Raw genomic sequence first — 17100 nt, 5'->3', positions numbered from 1 at the left:
CATTGCCTGAATTGCGCCTCCAAAACCCGAGATTAGAAAGAAAAGATACAAAAACACAAACTACAAAAACATTTTGAATGAACAGACTGTGAATAAACAATTTGGATTACGAACCACTTGTCAACCACTAATATTCGTATAGGCTATTTGATAGTGGTCCACTATAGCTACACTGAAGTGTAACTATCGCCCAAAACAGCACAATGCTATAATAATAATAATAATAGTTGTATACGTACAATTTGAAATGAATAATATGCATCATCCAATGGATGATGGTCAAATCCATAGCTTATAATATCATAAGGGGCCACATCGCGCTCAGTACCATCCTCCACATCTGATTGGCTAAGGTTTGCTTACATTTCATTGCGGATTGTCATCACTAACTCATCGCAACAGTGCAAGTGCACCTCTCTCACTCATCGGTGCAGAAATGGGAGTAGAGTACATTTGAGACAGTCTATTCAATGGAGAAGAAGAGCCAGAGGTATGATAGGTAGGCTAGATATGAAACGTGCCATTCCGAGTTCGGTTGTATAGTTGCCAATATGCCTTTATTATAATGTTTTTTTTATACATAGCCTATATATTATTGGATGTAAGAGACATGTTAATCCAATTTTCATAGTGCGCCTAGGAAACGTCTTGTCACGATAACGCGACATGAACAAATAGTCAATTTGAAAGTGAGACAAACAACAATAACTGAGTGACGGCGGCGAACTATGAACCGAGGATGATTTCTTCAAAGAAAACTCCGGAAAAGAATCGTTATGTTATCCACTATTTAGTGTGGCACAACAAGCATCGGCAGCTTGAGAAAGAGCTCTCAGCAGACGAGCAGGTGAGGATTAGCCTACACGGCGACATACACACGTCTTTAGGGTGGGTCGTGCCGTATACCAGTGTTCTAGGTTGAGGTTATGGCACCAGCAATGAGTCACAGTTCGAGGACTAGGCTTAAAAGGTGGCATGGAGAGATATTGATGAAGGTATGGGATTGATAATGAAATAGAGCCTGTAAAACACCGATGTTTCTCCACGGTCTGCAGAGGCATCCAAGTATTCGCTGCTGTTTCTTTGAGTTTGAGTCGGAAAATGTTTCTCCCACAGGCTTTGCCATAATTCCATGATGTCATATTGGCAACAGAGCATCCCCAAAACTTACAACGCAGATTTTTGGGAGAGGACTTCTCAGGATGCAGTGATGTCTAAATGAGTCAGTTAGAGGCTAGCATTAATCGAGGGATGGCATTTTTACAATGAGTGTATGAGGTGTGCCTTGTGATTGCGCGCAGTAAAGGCTACAACACTCCAGCCCACCTCATTCCTGAATAAAGAGACAATGCATAAAGCATGTGGGCGATAAATACAATGGGCATGTAGAAGGCTGTGGAATGAGTAGAAATTTTCTCTGAAAATGGTGTGTACATTCATCATTTAAAGAATAAGAACATGCATCTTTATTGTGTAGGAATGTTCTGTTGAATCATGGGATTCTGGCTGTAACATGGGTAAATCATTTTGCTATGTTGCTTCGTATTACATAAGAGAACCTAGCAGTTTCGCAGCCACAAATAGCTCCATGGAGCTGTTGAAGACTTCTCCCAGTGATACTCAAATGCAGTTTCTCAGGTGCATTTGCAAGATTACAAAAATAAGGTTGCCATGATTAGGTGTCTATGATCTGTCTGTGTTCAACTCTTTGTGTAGAAAGACTACAATGTTATAGGCTAGGAATGGGTAGAAAAGGGGTAGTAACGTATAAACATTTTGTAAAGGTGAGTTGGCATTAGATTTAAATATAGGCCTACTTCCAAGTCCCATGTCATATAAACATACAATTGTGTGTGTTTGTGTGTACACCGTGTGTTTGTGTGTACACTGTGTGTTTGTTTCGTATTTCCCTTTTACCTGTTGGGTTTTTGAGTTGATCATTCGATAGACTGAATTCAATTTGCATACTTCCACTGTATATCCAACAGATATCATTCCATATTTACATAAAGTCATTCTCCCAGAAAATAAATAAGTCGCACACATCCTCCACCCACATACCCTTGGTTCTCCATTATATACAGTCTGGTCTGTCCCTACTTGAAGTGTTAATACTGAATCGATTACTTAATCATTCACAATTTGACTGGTTAGACTTATCAAGTAACAGTTATTATAAACCATATTATGCCAATATGTATATTGTTTTTATTTCTGAATGAAACACATATTGAAACATAGTTAACAATTAATTGATTGTTGATTTAAATGGCAAGTTTGTCATATTTGATATATGTCCCTAATCTTTATCATGCTTTGAATAGGGCCCAAATAAATCAACAGTTGGCTATTGGCAGACCCAATAAGTCCTTCTCCCCCCTGACCCTTCCCTGCACCAGTTCCTCCACACCACACCCTGGCCAGACCCAGCTCCACCCTGCCCTACCTAGCCCTGTTCTGCCCAGCCCCATCTTGCATCGTGATATACAGAATGTGTCCAACTGTATACAGTCTGTATAATGCTGGAGATGATTCAGTCCTGGCCTCCCTCCAGTCCTCCACCCTGCCCCAGACAGGGCAGCTCTGCCTGATTGGAGCTATAGAAAGCTCCTCCACTCCACTAGATGTGATTTACTGACTACTGACAGATAAATTCTGCCCTCACTTGGTTCCATCAGCAGGCTTCCAGAAGTGTGTTTACACTTTGGTTTGGGGAGACGCAGGTGGACTACCGTGCTCCCTGATTGCCTGGGCCGCATACGTAAGGTTGCATTGTTCTTGCAGCCGTGTGTAACACAGGTGTGTCAATAAGATGTAGCAGTGGGCTGGTAGATACTGCTCTCCTATATACAGTACACAGCTTGTTGACTCTCACAATACAATGAAGGGCTGTATCTTACATATAAATAGGTATTGTTCCAGATGATAACATTTGTATTAGAACTGATAAGTAGCTGTAACAGAGTTTTATAGACTGGATGGACTTTATAGACTGACTGTGTGCGTGTGCATGTGTGCGTGTGTGTGTGTGTTTGAGGCCATGATCAATGATATTGGACCAACCAGAGAGTTGGTTTGCCAAGAGTGTGAGCACAGTAGAAATGGGGTACAGACTCAGAGCTCTTCTATGTTCTAAGGAAAGATAAATGCTACACCAGCACACACACACAGTGTAATTGTGTATCGGCTATCAATGGAACAACAGTGAGAGAGAGACAAAGCGATGGACGGGGGGGGGGGGGGGGGGGGTGGTATAGAAAGAAAAGGAAAGAGAATGAGATGAGGAAGGGAACAACAAACAAACAAAGTGCAGGGCAACCTATCCATATATCTTGACTCAACTGCAGGGACACAGAAATACAGCCCTGACTTGATTGAAACAGGAACAGACCCTTTTAAAGACTGATAGCCTGTGTCTAGATAGACCTCTCTTCCTCTCTTCGTTCTTCTCTTTGAATTGCTCTCAGCTCTGCGTTAATGTTAACTCAGCAGCTCCAACAGTATGACATCATGCTGGCCAAGAGACAAGAGTCACTAATCACGTTCTAAGTCTTCTCTTGTGTTTCTGCCCCCTGTGTCTGTGTGCTGTACCATCTGTCTGTCCCTGCCTGCAATCTCGTTCCTCAGATCTCAATCTATCCTCGCTTCCACTCCCGTCTCTTCCACTCCTGCCTCATCTATCCAGTCAGAGTTTTCCCTCACCCTCTTTGGGGTGCTCCATCCCTCCATTCCTCCATCCCTCCCTCTCTTTCTCCCTCCCTCCCTCAGTTCTCTCTCCTCCATTCCATGAAACCAAAGACTAATTACAGAGGGGGAGTGTCACCAGGGAAAGGGATAGGGTTGGGTTAGATTCGTTTAACTTGTAGAAAGCTTTTACAGGGAGGGAGAGAGAGAGAGAGAGAGAGAGAGAGAGAGAGAGAGAGAGAGAGAGAGAGAGATTAAACAATACTGTTGAAACAGAGTCTGGGGCTCTTGAGTCGTAGAAAGAGATACCTTAGGGAGAGCGACCGAAAAAGAGAGACAAAAAGAGACAGAAGTATAAACTGGGCGCAGATCCCCTCCCGCCCCTGCCCCAACAACAGAGGAAGAGTGTCCTCCTCCTCCTTCTAGCAAGGAAATAAAATGAGCACAGATGGAGGAGAAGTGCTGTCTGATTTCATTACTGTCTAGTTGCACCGCCACATGAAGGGTTCCATAAACCATTACGCTTCCCGGTACATTACGCAAACAACAAAACAGCAACAACCTTTTCAAAGCTCCTGTTAGTTAACCACAGTCAAACCTTAATATTGTTAGCCGTTACTAAAATCAATCCATATTTTGCTATTCCGACTATGCAACACAATCAGGCAGGTTTCATCCACAGTTTTATTCCCTCTCACTGCTAATTCATGCAAGGTTTCACATTTACACCACCATATTGTTGTGATGCTTTTCAACAAGCCAGCTTTGTGTCACATTTGTTTATGGAAGTGTATGCAGTGTCTGCTAACGTGTGCCACTGTCACTCTGTAACTTAAACAAAAGTGAAAGCAACATGACATCCTCATCACCTCCAGTGCCGGGCTGGAACTCAAACTGGCTCAGTCAGAGACAAACACTGGGGACTAGAGTCAGGCTGTCACTTTCTAGAACATCTGACTGTCTGTCTATATGTCTGTCTGTCTGTCTGTCTGTCTATATGTCTGTCTGATTGTCTGACTGTATATATGTCTTTTCTTCTGTCCGCTCTCCTCATCTCCAGCCTCTCTATTTTCCTTTATTTTACAGACCCACTTCTCCTCTGTTCCATGTCCACCATTGATCACTAGCGAGGAAAGGAGGTGTTCCTTATCGGCTGATGTAGGTCAGCGATTGGGGCATCAGATCTGCAAGCCTGTGGACTATTTTGTATTGACCTTATTTACTTAAACTGCCATGTTGAAGCCGTGTGGAAAACCACGCTGTCCCCTCAAACACTGTGTTCACTCACACAATAAACCATCCTCATCAATCATGGAGCTCTTTTGGAAGATTGGCCAGTCAGTGTGGCTGGGGGAGTGTGGGGGGGAGACAAAGAATAGATGCTCATGTGCAGGGGTGCAAACCTTTTGGATGTGTCTATGAAAGATTGATGCTGGCCTAAGTAGCTGCCAAGTAGTGTTAGCGTAGCCGCACATGCAAAGTCACACGCACACTCGCATGTACAGCGATGCACGTATGCCGTGCACACGTTACACACAAGCACAGATTCACTCCCGCTCTCTCTCGTTCTCTCTCTCTCTCACACACACTCACACACACACACACTTTTCCAGGCAGCTTCAGCCCCAGCAGAGAGAGTGCAGCAGCAGATGCCACAGACAGAGATGTCTATCAATAATGCAGCTTCTACTGAGCAGGCCTCTGAGAGAGGAAGAGAGGAGGGGGAGGGAGGGAGGGAAGGAGGGAGGTTAGAACAGCAAGGACGGATGGGGAGGACTGGGAAGAGCAAAGGAGTCGAGAGCCGAGTGGAGAGACGGGAGGGAGCAGAGTGAGGCAGGTGAGAGTGGGATGGAGAGGAGAGGCAGGGAGGGAGCAGAGTGAGGCAGGTGAGAGTGGGATGGAGAGGAGAGGCAGGGAGGGAGGGAGGGAGCAGAGTGAGGCAGGTGAGAGTGGGATGGAGAGGAGAGGCAGGGAGGGATGGAGAGATCAGAATGAGGCAGGTGAGAGTGGGATGGAGAGGAGAGGCAGGGAGGGAGGGAGGGATCAGAATGAGGCAGGTGAGAGTGGGATGGAGAGGAGAGGCAGGGAGGGAGCAGAGTGAGGCAAGTGAGAGTGGGATGGAGAGGAGAGGCAGGGATGGAGGGAGCTGTGAAAAACATGGAGGGAGGGACTTGAGCTGAGAGAGGGAAGGATAAAGGGAACTGAAAGATACATGGAATGGTGATGGGTGGATGGACAAAGAGAGGGGTGAGAGTAGTAATCTTTTATGGCATGATGCATCTCCAGTCCCACAGATACAGGGCCTAGGGGACATCCATAAGTATAACTCTTTGTGTGTGTCTGTGTGGTTCCATTTTTGATGTTCCAGTGTTGTAGCTCTATAATGGAGAATGTGTGTATTGCTACGTGTCTGTGTGTTTGTCTGATGCACAATGTTTCCATGTGAGTGACTAAGTGTGCCACTGTGTCTTGGGGTTAGTAGTGTGAGCCAGTGTGAACAGAAGATTCAGGGAGGTGTCTGGGAGATCATCTGGACGTGCAGAATAGCTGTTGAGTAACTGCAGGTGTGTGTAACACAGGGTCTTTTCTGACACCATTCTCTCTCTTTCTCTCACTTTCTCTTAGTTCAGTGGACTGTATTGGCATGAAAGAGCACATATTTACTCCGTCCCTCTCTCTCTCTGTGTTTGTGAGTAACCGTCCAGAGTGGCTCCCCTTCCAAAGCTCCTCAGTGTCTTCTGCACCAAGACACCACCACTCCTCCGCTGGCCTCCTTCTGACTGCACAGCCTCCCTCACCCAGCCCCCACCCCATCCTCCCTCTGACTGCACAGCCTCCCTCACCCAGCCCCCACCCCATCCTCCCTCTGACTGCACAGCCTCCCTCACCCAGCCTCTACCCTCCCTCTGACTGCACAGCCTCCCTCACCTAGCCCCCACCCCATCCTCCCTCTGACTGCACAGCCTCCCTCACCCAGCCCCCACCCTCCCTCTGACTGCACAGCCTCCCTCACCCAGCCCCCACCCCATCCTCCCTCTGACTGCACAGCCTCCCTCACCCAGCCCCATCCTCCCTCTGACTGCACAGCCTCCCTCACCCAGCCCCCATCCTCCCTCTGACTGCACAGCCTCCCTCACCCAGCCCCCATCCTCCCTCTGACTGCACAGCCTCCCTCACCCAGCCCCCACCCTCCCTCTGACTGCACAGCCTCCCTCACCCAGCCCCCACCCTCCCTCTGACTGCACAGCCTCCCTCACCCAGCCCCCACCCCATCCTCCCTCTGACTGCACAGCCTCCCTCACCCAGCCCCCATCCTCCCTCTGACTGCACAGCCTCCCTCACCCAGCCCCCACCCCACCCCTCCCCCCTCACCCACACTCCTACACACAGCTGGCAGAAGTGCACTCTCTCGACCCCTCTCCCTTGGTCCCTCTCTCTTTTATCCTCCTCTCTCTCTCTCTTTCTATCTCTCTCTCTTTCTATCTTTCTCCCCCTGTCTCCCTCAGAGACCCCTCCCTCCTTCTCCTTGGTGGTTTCCTCTTGTTGTTCTCTCCTCCCTCACTCCCCCCGGAGGTGTTGCTAAGCAGGGGACAGAGGCGTCGCTATAGCAATGAAGAGGCTGAGGAGAAACCGCTAGGGAGCGAGAGAGGGAGAGGGTGAGAGTGTGAAAGGACATAACTCTCTCATAACAAAACATAACTCAGGACATTATAAAACCAACAACTTCACTAAGCAGCCTAACAGGGTATCGATTATTGGGCTCTGATGATGATGGTGATGGTGATGGAGAGGATGACTGCCATAAGGATAATGGCGAGAAAGACGACAGGAACGAATGAGGATGACACTGATAATGACAATAATGTCTATGATGATGACTATGATGGCTGTATATTGTATCAGAAGGTTACCTAGCACCTTGTGGATGGATTGCCCATGTCACCATGTCTACCTAGAAATGCTCCTCAACATTTTCCTTTCTCCTACCGGTCCCTCCACTTACCCCCACCCTTGCCCCCAATTCCCCTCTCACCCTGTCTCCTGTGGAGTGAAAAACAAAAGAATCCTAACCATGGTACTCTTCCTTACTCTGTCACTAACCAGATGTACACAGTATGTCCGTCATGCATGTCCCTCAGGCCTGCCTTATGACCCTAGGATACCCCACTCTACATCAGGGGGACTCCAGCTATCCAGTCAGCCCGCCAGCCAGTCAGAAAGCCTGTTAGTCAGCCAGCCAGTTAGTTAGTGTCTCTGGGAAAGAGATAGAATTGGTTTGACAAACTCCGTAATAAGAAAAACATCTGACATGCCTCAGATTAACCTGTGAGGCGCAGACGTGCAGATGTGCAGTTGCCATGCCAGTTACAGTAGAACACACAATCACTCAGCGCGCTGTCGGACGGTTGTTATTCATGTGAGGGTGCGATAGCTCAATTATCACCTGTCTCTCTCCCACCTGTCACTCTCTTTCACACCTCCCCGACTTTCCTTCTGCCTCAGCCTCGACACTGCCTCTCTGCCCTTCCAGCAACGACAGAAGAGCAGATGCGCTTTGGGCATCAGATGTGAAATGATCCTGATTCTCTGCCCCCCCCCCATCTGCCCCCCTCCCATCTGCCCCCCTCCCATCTGCCCCCCTCCCATCTGCCCCCCTCCCATCTGCCCCCCCCCATCTGCCCCCCCCCCATCTGCCCCCCTCCCATCTGCCCCCCTCCCATCTGCCCCCCTCCCATCTGCCCCCCTCCCATCTGCCCCCCTCCCATCTGCCCCCCCCCCATCTGCCCCCCTCCCATCTGCCCCCCTCCCATCTGCCCCCCTCCCATCCCTCCCCAGGTGGATCTGGAGGCCCTGGACCCCCGGGGCAGAACTCCCCTGCACCTGGCCGTGACCCTGGGTCACCTGGAGTGCGCCCGTCTGCTTCTCCTGCATGGGGCTGACGTCAGCAAGCAGAACCGCAACGGCTGGACCGGTGAGAGCCCTGCTGGAGGGGAGTGTGTGTGTGTGTGTGTGTCTTTGGGAGGGGTTGTTATTATACTCTTGGTGGGGCGGATGGGAGGGCGGGGGTTGATGTGCTTTTTTCACTACCACCGTCTTTTTTTTGTTGCTTTCACTCACTCATACTCACTCTCGCTGTCTCGTTATATAACTCACTCTTTTTCTCTCTCGCTGTCTCTATCTCTCAGTGCTCCAGGAAGCTGTCAGCACACGTGATCCAGAGCTGGTGCGTCTGGTTCTGCATTACCGTGACTACCAGCGGACTGGCAAGAGGCTGGCAGGGATCCCTGTCCTGCTGGAGAGACTGCGGCAGGTCAGAGGAGGCCTCGCTCAAGAGCTTAACCACAACATTTACATTTGTGTGCATCCTTACCCTTATAAACTCTCTGCATCAGTGTTCTATTATGACCCCCTCTCCTCCTTCTGTGTTTTTGTCTCCACCAGTACCGTCCCTGGTACTGAGACGGAGACGGACACCATCGTTTGTACCGTCACTAATCTACCCACTCAATCCTCCTTTGCTTTTCTTCCTGCCTCTGGGGATGCCTTCACCCACTCTACTCTCCTGTCCTCTCAATCTGTCACCCCCCCCCTCTTTCTCTCTCTCTCTCTCTCTCTCTTACTGTCCCTGTCACCCCCCCCCCCTGCTCTCATGCTCTCTCTCTCTTTCTCTCTCTCTGTGTGTCTCCCCAGGCCCAGGACTTCTATGTAGAGATGAAGTGGGAGTTTACTAGCTGGGGTAAGTCATCTGTTATGTTATTATCTTCCTATTATCAGTGTTTGAAAGCCCTACTCTCTTCCTGTCATACTGCATGGCAGAGGCTTACTAACTTTCTAAATTATATATGGGTGAAGTGGGGGTCATTTGTTAAATTAATGTGTGTGTGTGCGTGTGTGTGTTCGGGACACAGTGCCCTTGGTGTCACGTATCTGCCCCAGCGATACCTACCGAGTGTGGAAGAGTGGCCAGTGCTTGCGTATAGACACCACCTTGATGGGCTTCGAACAGATGACCTGGCAGAGAGGAAACCGCAGCTTCATTTTCCGGGGCCAAGGTCAGAGGTCAAAGGGAGGTTAGGGGGGGGGGGCGGGGGAATTTCAGCGTCCCTCTCTGTTCTCCTGTTTTCACAGGACTTCTTTCCTTCCTACCCGTCCTCCTTTCTTCCTCCTCTCCTTCCGTCCCTGTCATTGTTCAGCCTCCCTATAACTTCCTGTCCTGTGACTGTGTGCCTCGACATCGCTGTGATGTCACTTCCTCCTGCCAGCTTGACTGGCTCCTCTCCGTTTGTTCCTCTCTCCAGCAGATTCCAGTGCGGAGGTCATGGAGGTGGACCATGACAGACAGCTGGTGTTTTGTGAGACCCTGTGTGTGTCCTCGCTCACAGCGCCCTCACCTGGCGGCGGGGGAAGTGGCGGTGGCAGCGGCGGCTGCAGTACCAGCCTTGGCCTGCTGGGGGCACTGCAGCCCAGCGAGGAGCAGGTAGCAGGGCGGCTGTCTGCTGCCGTGGTCACCACCCAGCTGGACACCAAGAACATTGCCTTTGAAAGGTGAGAGAGGGTGGGGGAGGGGAGCAAAGGAAAAGGGAGAGTGGGGGGGCGGTGGGGTACCAGAGTAAAAAAAAAAAGGAGGGAGGAGAGTGTGCCGTGTTGAAGGCGTGTCAAATTGAAAGGAGGTCATGGCAAGTGTGGCCAGCGATAAAGAGGAGGGAGGGAGGGAGGGAGGGAGGGAGGGAGGGAGGGAGGGAGGGAGGGAGGGAGGGAGGGAGGGAGGGAGGGAGGGAGGGAGGGAGGGAGGGAGGGAGGGAGGGAGGGAGGGAGGGAGGGAGGGAGGGAGGGAGGGAGGGAGGGTGACAGAGCAGTGTCGGTGAGGACAGGAGCTGGGCACACCTGAAGCAGCTCAGGTGTCTGGATCAGAGGGTTGAACAGAGAGAGACAGGGGGCAGACAGGAAGAGGGAGAGAAAGGTGTCCATGGGAAGAAGTAAGGGGGGTAGGGGGAGAAGAGCAGAGAGAGAAGGAGAAGTAGGTTTCAGGCGGAGGTGGAAGGAGAGGTTACATTTAGTCATTTTTAGCAGACGCTCTTATCCAGAGCAACTTACAGAAAGTGAGGTTATATGGAGGGAGGGAGGGAGGGAGGGAGGGAGGGAGGGAGGGAGGGAGGGAGGGAGGGAGGGAGGGAGGGAGGGAGGGAGGGAGGGAGGGAGGGATGGGAGGGAGGGAGGGACGGAGGGAGGGGGAGAGGGAGGGAGGGGGAGAGGGAGAGGGAGAGGGAGAGAGAGAGAGAGATGTATAGGGGGTTGTACAATCATCTCTTCCTGCTTATTTAGTGTCACCTCTGTAGCTTTGGCACAGTCAGCTAGCTTGTAGACATGCCAGTAATCCAGTTATGAATACTGAAGTGATACTCTGGTGAATAGAGTCTGCCCTCATATCCAGCTTAGAGAGCTGGAGCTGGCCTGTGTCCAAGTAACCAGTGACAGACAAGGCTCTGATGGACATACATCTGATAGGAACAGCTCCCGGGGTTAGGACCTTTTCTTGCCTCCACCTGGACGCGACAATTCTGCCTGTCTCTGTGGGATATGAATATGCTGTGTGTGTGTGTGTGTGTGCATGTTTATTTGGTGTGTATATGTGGTGTGTGTGGCGGGGGGTGCGGGGTGTGTGTGTCCAGGAATAAGACAGGCATCCTGGGCTGGCGGAGTGAGAAGACTGAGATGGTGAACGGATATGAAGCCAAGGTAGCTCACACGGGACAGGCTGCTGCACATCATTGTCATTTCCGTAGCGTCGCTCTGGCGTGATGGATGAACTTCTGTTCTCCACTAGCCATGACCTTGTTCTCAGTTTATACTCAGCGACATGCCACTTAGTGTGACTGATACTCTTTCTGTTTGTCTTTCTGCCTGTCTGTCTGTGTGTGTCTGTCTGTGTGTCTGTCTGTGTGTCTGTGTGTCTGTCTGTGTGTGTCTGTGTGTCTGTCTGTGTGTCTGTCTGTCTGTCTGTCTGTGTGTCTGTGTGTCTGTCTGTCCTGCTCTGTCCCTCTCGTCCAGGTGTACGGAGCGTCTAACGTGGAGCTGGTCACCAGGACCAGGACTGACCACCTCTCGGACCAGAATAAGGCCAAGCCTAAAGGTGGGTCAGCCTTCAGCTGACCTGTTCATCTTTGAGTCCTGCATATTTTAGAAGTGTGTACCAATATGTAGTGTCAGTGGTGTTGACTCGCTCTATCCCTGTGTGTCTATCTTTATCTCTCTCTCTGTCTCTCTCTGTCTCTCTCTGTCTCTCTCTCTCTCTCTCTCTCTCTCTCTCTCTCTCTCTCTCTCTCTCTCTCTCTCTCTCTCTCTCTCTCTCTCTCTCTCTCTGTCCCTCTCTCTCTCTCTCTCTCTCTCTCTCTCTCTCTCTCTCTCTCTCTCTCTCTCTCTCTCTCTCTCTCTCTCTCTCTCTCTCTCTCTCTCTCTGTCCCTCTCTCTCTCTCTCTCTCTCTCTCTCTCTCTCTCTCTCTCTCTCTCTCTCTCTCTCTCTCTCTCTCTCTCTCTGTCCCTCTCTCTCTCTCTCTCTCTCTCTCTCTCTTTCTCTCTCTCTGTCCCTCTCTCTCTCTCTCTCTCTCTCTCTCTCTCTCTCTCTCTCTCTCTCTCTCTCTCTCTCTCTCTCTCTCTCCCCTACAGGTGGTAAGACTCCTCTGCAGTCCTTCTTAGGAATAGCGGAGCAACATATGGGCCCTAACAACGGGGTGAGTAGGCCCAAAAACCCCACTGATTCTTGTATTATTATTCTCCTCCTCCTCTTCGTCATCACCATCCATACTCTTCATCTCTGTTCCCCACACAGCTGAGATGAAGGCATAACTTGGAGGTCTTTACTGCCGGCTGATATTTACAGGCTGGCCGCGGCAGGCTCCCTGGCTTGGGAGCTGGTCTTTTAAGATGCTGATCACCATTTTAATTGGCTTCCGCCGGCGAACCGTCTCTTCCCTTCCTCCCTCCCTTCGTCTTTTACTCTCTGTCTCCCTCTCTCCCCCTGGCTCACTCCCTGGCTCTCTCAGTCTGTCTCATTGTATCTCTCTCTCTACCACATCTTTTTTTCTCCTCATCAACCTCTCTCTTCTCTTCTAACCCTCGAAGGCCCTGGTGACTCAGATGGCGTGTCCTGCTGTGACCAACCCCACGGCCTTGACGGCTGAGGAGTATTTCAATCCCAGTCTGACCCTGGGCACCAGAGATATCGGCCACCCCTGCCAACTCACCACCAAGACCCAGAGGTGACATTCACACACACACAGAAAGACACACAGAAAGACACAGCTGGGGCTATTTGATACAGATAAATATATCGTTCATTTTATCTACGTGTCTTGATCAATGCTCTATAGACTGATAAATTGCTGGACATCACTGCAACTTTATCTCATACTAATTAGCAGTCATTATTTATGAGTGCAAATAGTAAACATTGATTGGCTGGAGAGAAAACCCGGTCTAAGTGCTTGAGGGACAGTTGTTAAGCTAATATATTCTGGACTGGAGCTATAAAAACTGTGTTTACACCCTGGACTTCTTGTGTCATTATTATTTGGTGATGGAACAAGAATGCTTTTAGGGTGAAACATAAATGTGTGTGTGCGCTGTGTGTGTGTGCGCTGTGTGTGTGTGCGCTGTGTGTGTGTCTTTTCTCAGGTTCAAGGCCAAGTTGTGGCTGTGTGAGTCCCATCCGCTCTCATTGGCTGAGCAAGTGGCACCAATCATTGACCTCATGGCCATATCCAACGCTCTATTTGCCAAGCTCCGTGACTTCATCACCCTGCGTTTGCCACCAGGCTTCCCTGTCAAGATAGGTGAGAGGGGAGATAGAAAGATATACTTATAGAAGGACAGACAGAGAGACTTCAAATGGCTTTGAATGGTCACATTCGTCAACACCCACTTCTGTGCCACGTTTCCGGGAGTCACTTTCCCTTTCTTTTCCATCCCTCCATCCAGAGATCCCCATCTACCACATCCTAAACGCCCGGATCACCTTCGGCAACCTGAACGGCTGTGAGGAGGGGGCGGTGACGGGGCGGGGAGAAGCCGATTCAGAGGGGGAGGGGCAGAAGGACCCCCCCCGGATAGACACGCCCTCCCCGGGCAGCGACTCCTCCAGTGTCTCCAGCTCCAGTTCCACCAGTGAGAACACGCCCACCGCACACACACCCCACACACACCGCACACACACCCCACACACACCGCACACACACCCCACACACACACCACACACACCGCGCACACACCACACACACACCCCACACACACCGCACACACACCGCGCACACACCGCACACACCCCACACACACACCCCACACACACCGCACACACACCCCACACACACCGCACACACACCGCACACACACCGCACACATACCCCACGCTCCCTACAGCGTCCGTATCCCTGACACGGAGCCCACCTCCGCCTGATGTGGTCATGTGTGCCCCCCAGCGTCATGCCGAGGTGGAGAGATTCCCCCCTGCGTGTTCGATCCCCCCCAGGGCTACAGTGTGCTGGGGGGCAAACAGAGGGAGGGCATCCGGGAGGAGGAGGAGGATCTGCTGCAGTTTGCCATCCAGCAGAGTCTCCTTGAAGTGGGGACAGAGTATGACCAGGTAGGATGGTGTCATGGAACACACTCTGCTTCATTCAAAACTCATCTTCTTAACTGGGGGCTGGAGTACAGTGAGTTAGTTATAGAAATGACTCGCTGTCCAGCTTGCTCTGGGCGGGGGGGGGGGGGGGGGGGCTGTCTACCTTTGAACAGTGTTTGTCTGTTCTAGGTGCAAGACTAGAGAGAATGTTCCTGTGTCTTCCTGTTGTGACCCTCCACTTCCTGTCTGTCCTGTCTAGGTGACCATCTGGGAGGCCCTGGCCAATAGCAAGCCAGGAGCACAACCCCTTTCCTGTGACCCCAGTCGTCTGGAACGGTTAGCGTTCGTCCTTTCCCTCCACTTCCTCCTTCCACCTCTTTATTTGTTCTCTCATTATCCCACTTTCCCCCCAAGCCCACTCCTCTCCTTTCCTCTCCTACTCTCTCCATCTAACCATCCACTTCTTTGCCAGTGTTGGTTTTAGGCAGAAATCTCCAGTGTATCAGGGACAAGAGAGCTTCCTGCTTTCACAGCACACAATGTGACTGTTGACTCTGGCTGAGCTAGTCCATCTATCTCTCTGTTGTTTTAGTCACCGCTTTCTTTCTCTCTCATACTGTAAAACGCGTGTGTGTGTGTAACTGTGTGAATATATTTCTCTCCTACACATAACATGTCAACCCTCTATCCCATGCAGGACCCCCCAGCACAAGCCCCGCCCACCCAGCCGGTGCTCCACCCCCACCAAGAAGACTCCCTCCAGCTATGACGAGCAGCTCCGCATTGCCATGGAGATATCGGCGCGCGAGCAGGAAGAGGCGGATCAGCGCAGGAGGCAGGAAGAGGAGGAGCTACAGCGTATCATCCAGCTGTCACTCATGGAAAAATGAGAGGCTATTGGTCCATGTGGGGTCGAGGGGAGGGGAAGGGAGGGAGGGAAGGGTGAGGATGAATGAGCCAGAGGACCCTAACCCTCCCCAGATTATGCCAACATCCCTCCCTTGACTACAACCATGTCCAGCTGCCTAAATTGTTGTTCTGTATGTCTGTCTGTCCATCGGTTTGACTGACAATCAGCCTGTCTGTCTGTCTTTCTGTCTGTCCATCTGTCTGTCTGTCTGTCTGTCTGTCCATCTGTCTGTCTGTCTGTCTGTCTGTCTGTCGACCATACATTGCTGGTCTGACAGACCCCTCTGTGGTGCTGGCCTGCTACCCTCCCCACCACAAGACTAAAGAAATATCTCATCATAATGGAATGAATGTCTCACCGACTGCCCACTCCAGTTGTGCTAGCTCGGTTGCGTGTGCACATGTATGTAGGTGGGGGGGGGGGGGGGGAGCATACATGTTGGATGTCTGTGTTGCGTCTCCAGCCGTCCCAGAGTGTTCAACACCAGGTTGACCGACTCCGGTCCTGCAAGGGTAGGCAGACTAGTCCAGCCCAGCCATAACCCTCCTGGATCAAACAATCAGCCCAGGCAGGTGTGTGTTAGTGCTGGGCTGGGGTAGAAATCTGCTCGCACACGAGTTAACTGTCCAGGACCGGAGATAATGACCCCTCTTCACAGAGGGTTAATAGAGGAGGGCGGATTTGGAGGAATTGTAATCAAGGAAACGTCTTGTTCTGAACAGACTGCTACGTTTGTTTTAGCACAAAAATGAAGATGTACTGCACTAAGAGTGTGGGTGGGCTGTAATTGACTGTTTAAGGGTTCTAGTTAACGCTTGTTTCTTAACAAGTCTGAGTAGACCTGCAGACAAGTTTAGGTCTCAGAGTGTTTTCAATCCAGCATTTGATTTAACTTGCATCAACAGAACTGAATGGGGACAAATGGAAATCAGGTGTGTTTCCTAAATGCTTTGCAGGGCTTCCTGTTGTGGTACTTAGAGAGGGGTTAGAGAGCTGCAGATATACAGGGAACTCACCCACTTTATCAACACTAGAACATTACTGAGCACATATGTGAATAGGAAAGAGGAAGCAGGTCTCTCTGTCACTGTAGTCAGGGTACAATGTATTTGATGTAAGCTTGAGCGGTTGGTGTTCTGTCTGAAAAGCTCCTTCAGAAAAATTCTGCAGAAACAAGAGGGTTAAACCGTGTTTTAGTGTTCTGCTTGGGGGGGGGGTGGGGGGGGGGGTGTCTGGGTGGGTGTATGCGCTGTATGCTGTGGTCCTGGTATACCATAGTTTACACCTGTCTGACAAAGCGATTTTCGATCTGAGCCAAACTTTGAACCATGTTTTGATTTTGGTAGGGGGGGGGGGGTGTCACAGTGTCACAAACTGCTTGATTTTTTATGACCTGAAAAGAAACTGACGGACACATCAGCACAAGTCAGGAGCTAGCCTCAGCCTCCTCCTTCCTGTTTAGCTTGCCTGAACTCATTTCTGTTTTTTACTTTTGAAAGTGGTTGTTTTTTCTCAAAGGACAAGAGCTGCAGATGCAGCAGCATATAAACAAAAAAAGTAAATAAAAACAATTACTAAGCATCTGTGGCATTCTCCTGTGTCTACTTATGTTCTGGTGATTGACACTTCTGCAGAAAGAACTGTAACTAATTCCTCAAATGAGTTTATTTGGTTGTTATTCAAGAAGAGCAATGAGTATTAATAACATCTCAGCTACAGTAAGCACAGCCCGGTACCCAGGACCAGTTTCTGAGAGAATCTGTAGTCCTCTGCAACTCCTATTGCAGGGCTGGGTGAGTCACTCAACCCCAATGAATAGCATTAAAACCTTGAGAGCGTGAGGGGTGTGTAGTGTGTGTGTGTGTGTGTGTGTGTGTGTGTGTGTGTAGAA

General features: G+C 50.3%; 1 protein-coding gene across 1 annotated transcript; it reads left to right on the top strand.

The window, feature by feature from the left end:
- Positions 1 to 442: 442 nt before the first annotated feature.
- On the top strand, positions 443 to 16405 carry ankrd13b (ankyrin repeat domain 13B). Its single transcript, XM_084674164.1, has 15 exons — positions 443 to 847; positions 8521 to 8656; positions 8871 to 8995; positions 9376 to 9421; positions 9594 to 9737; positions 9984 to 10230; positions 11355 to 11421; positions 11734 to 11815; positions 12349 to 12413; positions 12805 to 12941; positions 13357 to 13514; positions 13660 to 13845; positions 14157 to 14320; positions 14559 to 14635; positions 14997 to 16405. Exons 1-15 carry the CDS (start codon positions 740 to 742, stop codon positions 15187 to 15189), a joined length of 1935 nt encoding a protein of 644 aa, XP_084530290.1. The 5' UTR covers positions 443 to 739; the 3' UTR covers positions 15190 to 16405.
- Positions 16406 to 17100: the final 695 nt, after the last annotated feature.

Source organism: Hypomesus nipponensis, chromosome 15, assembly GCF_054491055.1.
Source record: "Hypomesus nipponensis isolate SF chromosome 15, ASM5449105v1, whole genome shotgun sequence".
Taxonomy (NCBI): domain Eukaryota; kingdom Metazoa; phylum Chordata; class Actinopteri; order Osmeriformes; family Osmeridae; genus Hypomesus; species Hypomesus nipponensis.
This window is presented reverse-complemented; position numbering and strand designations above follow the sequence as displayed.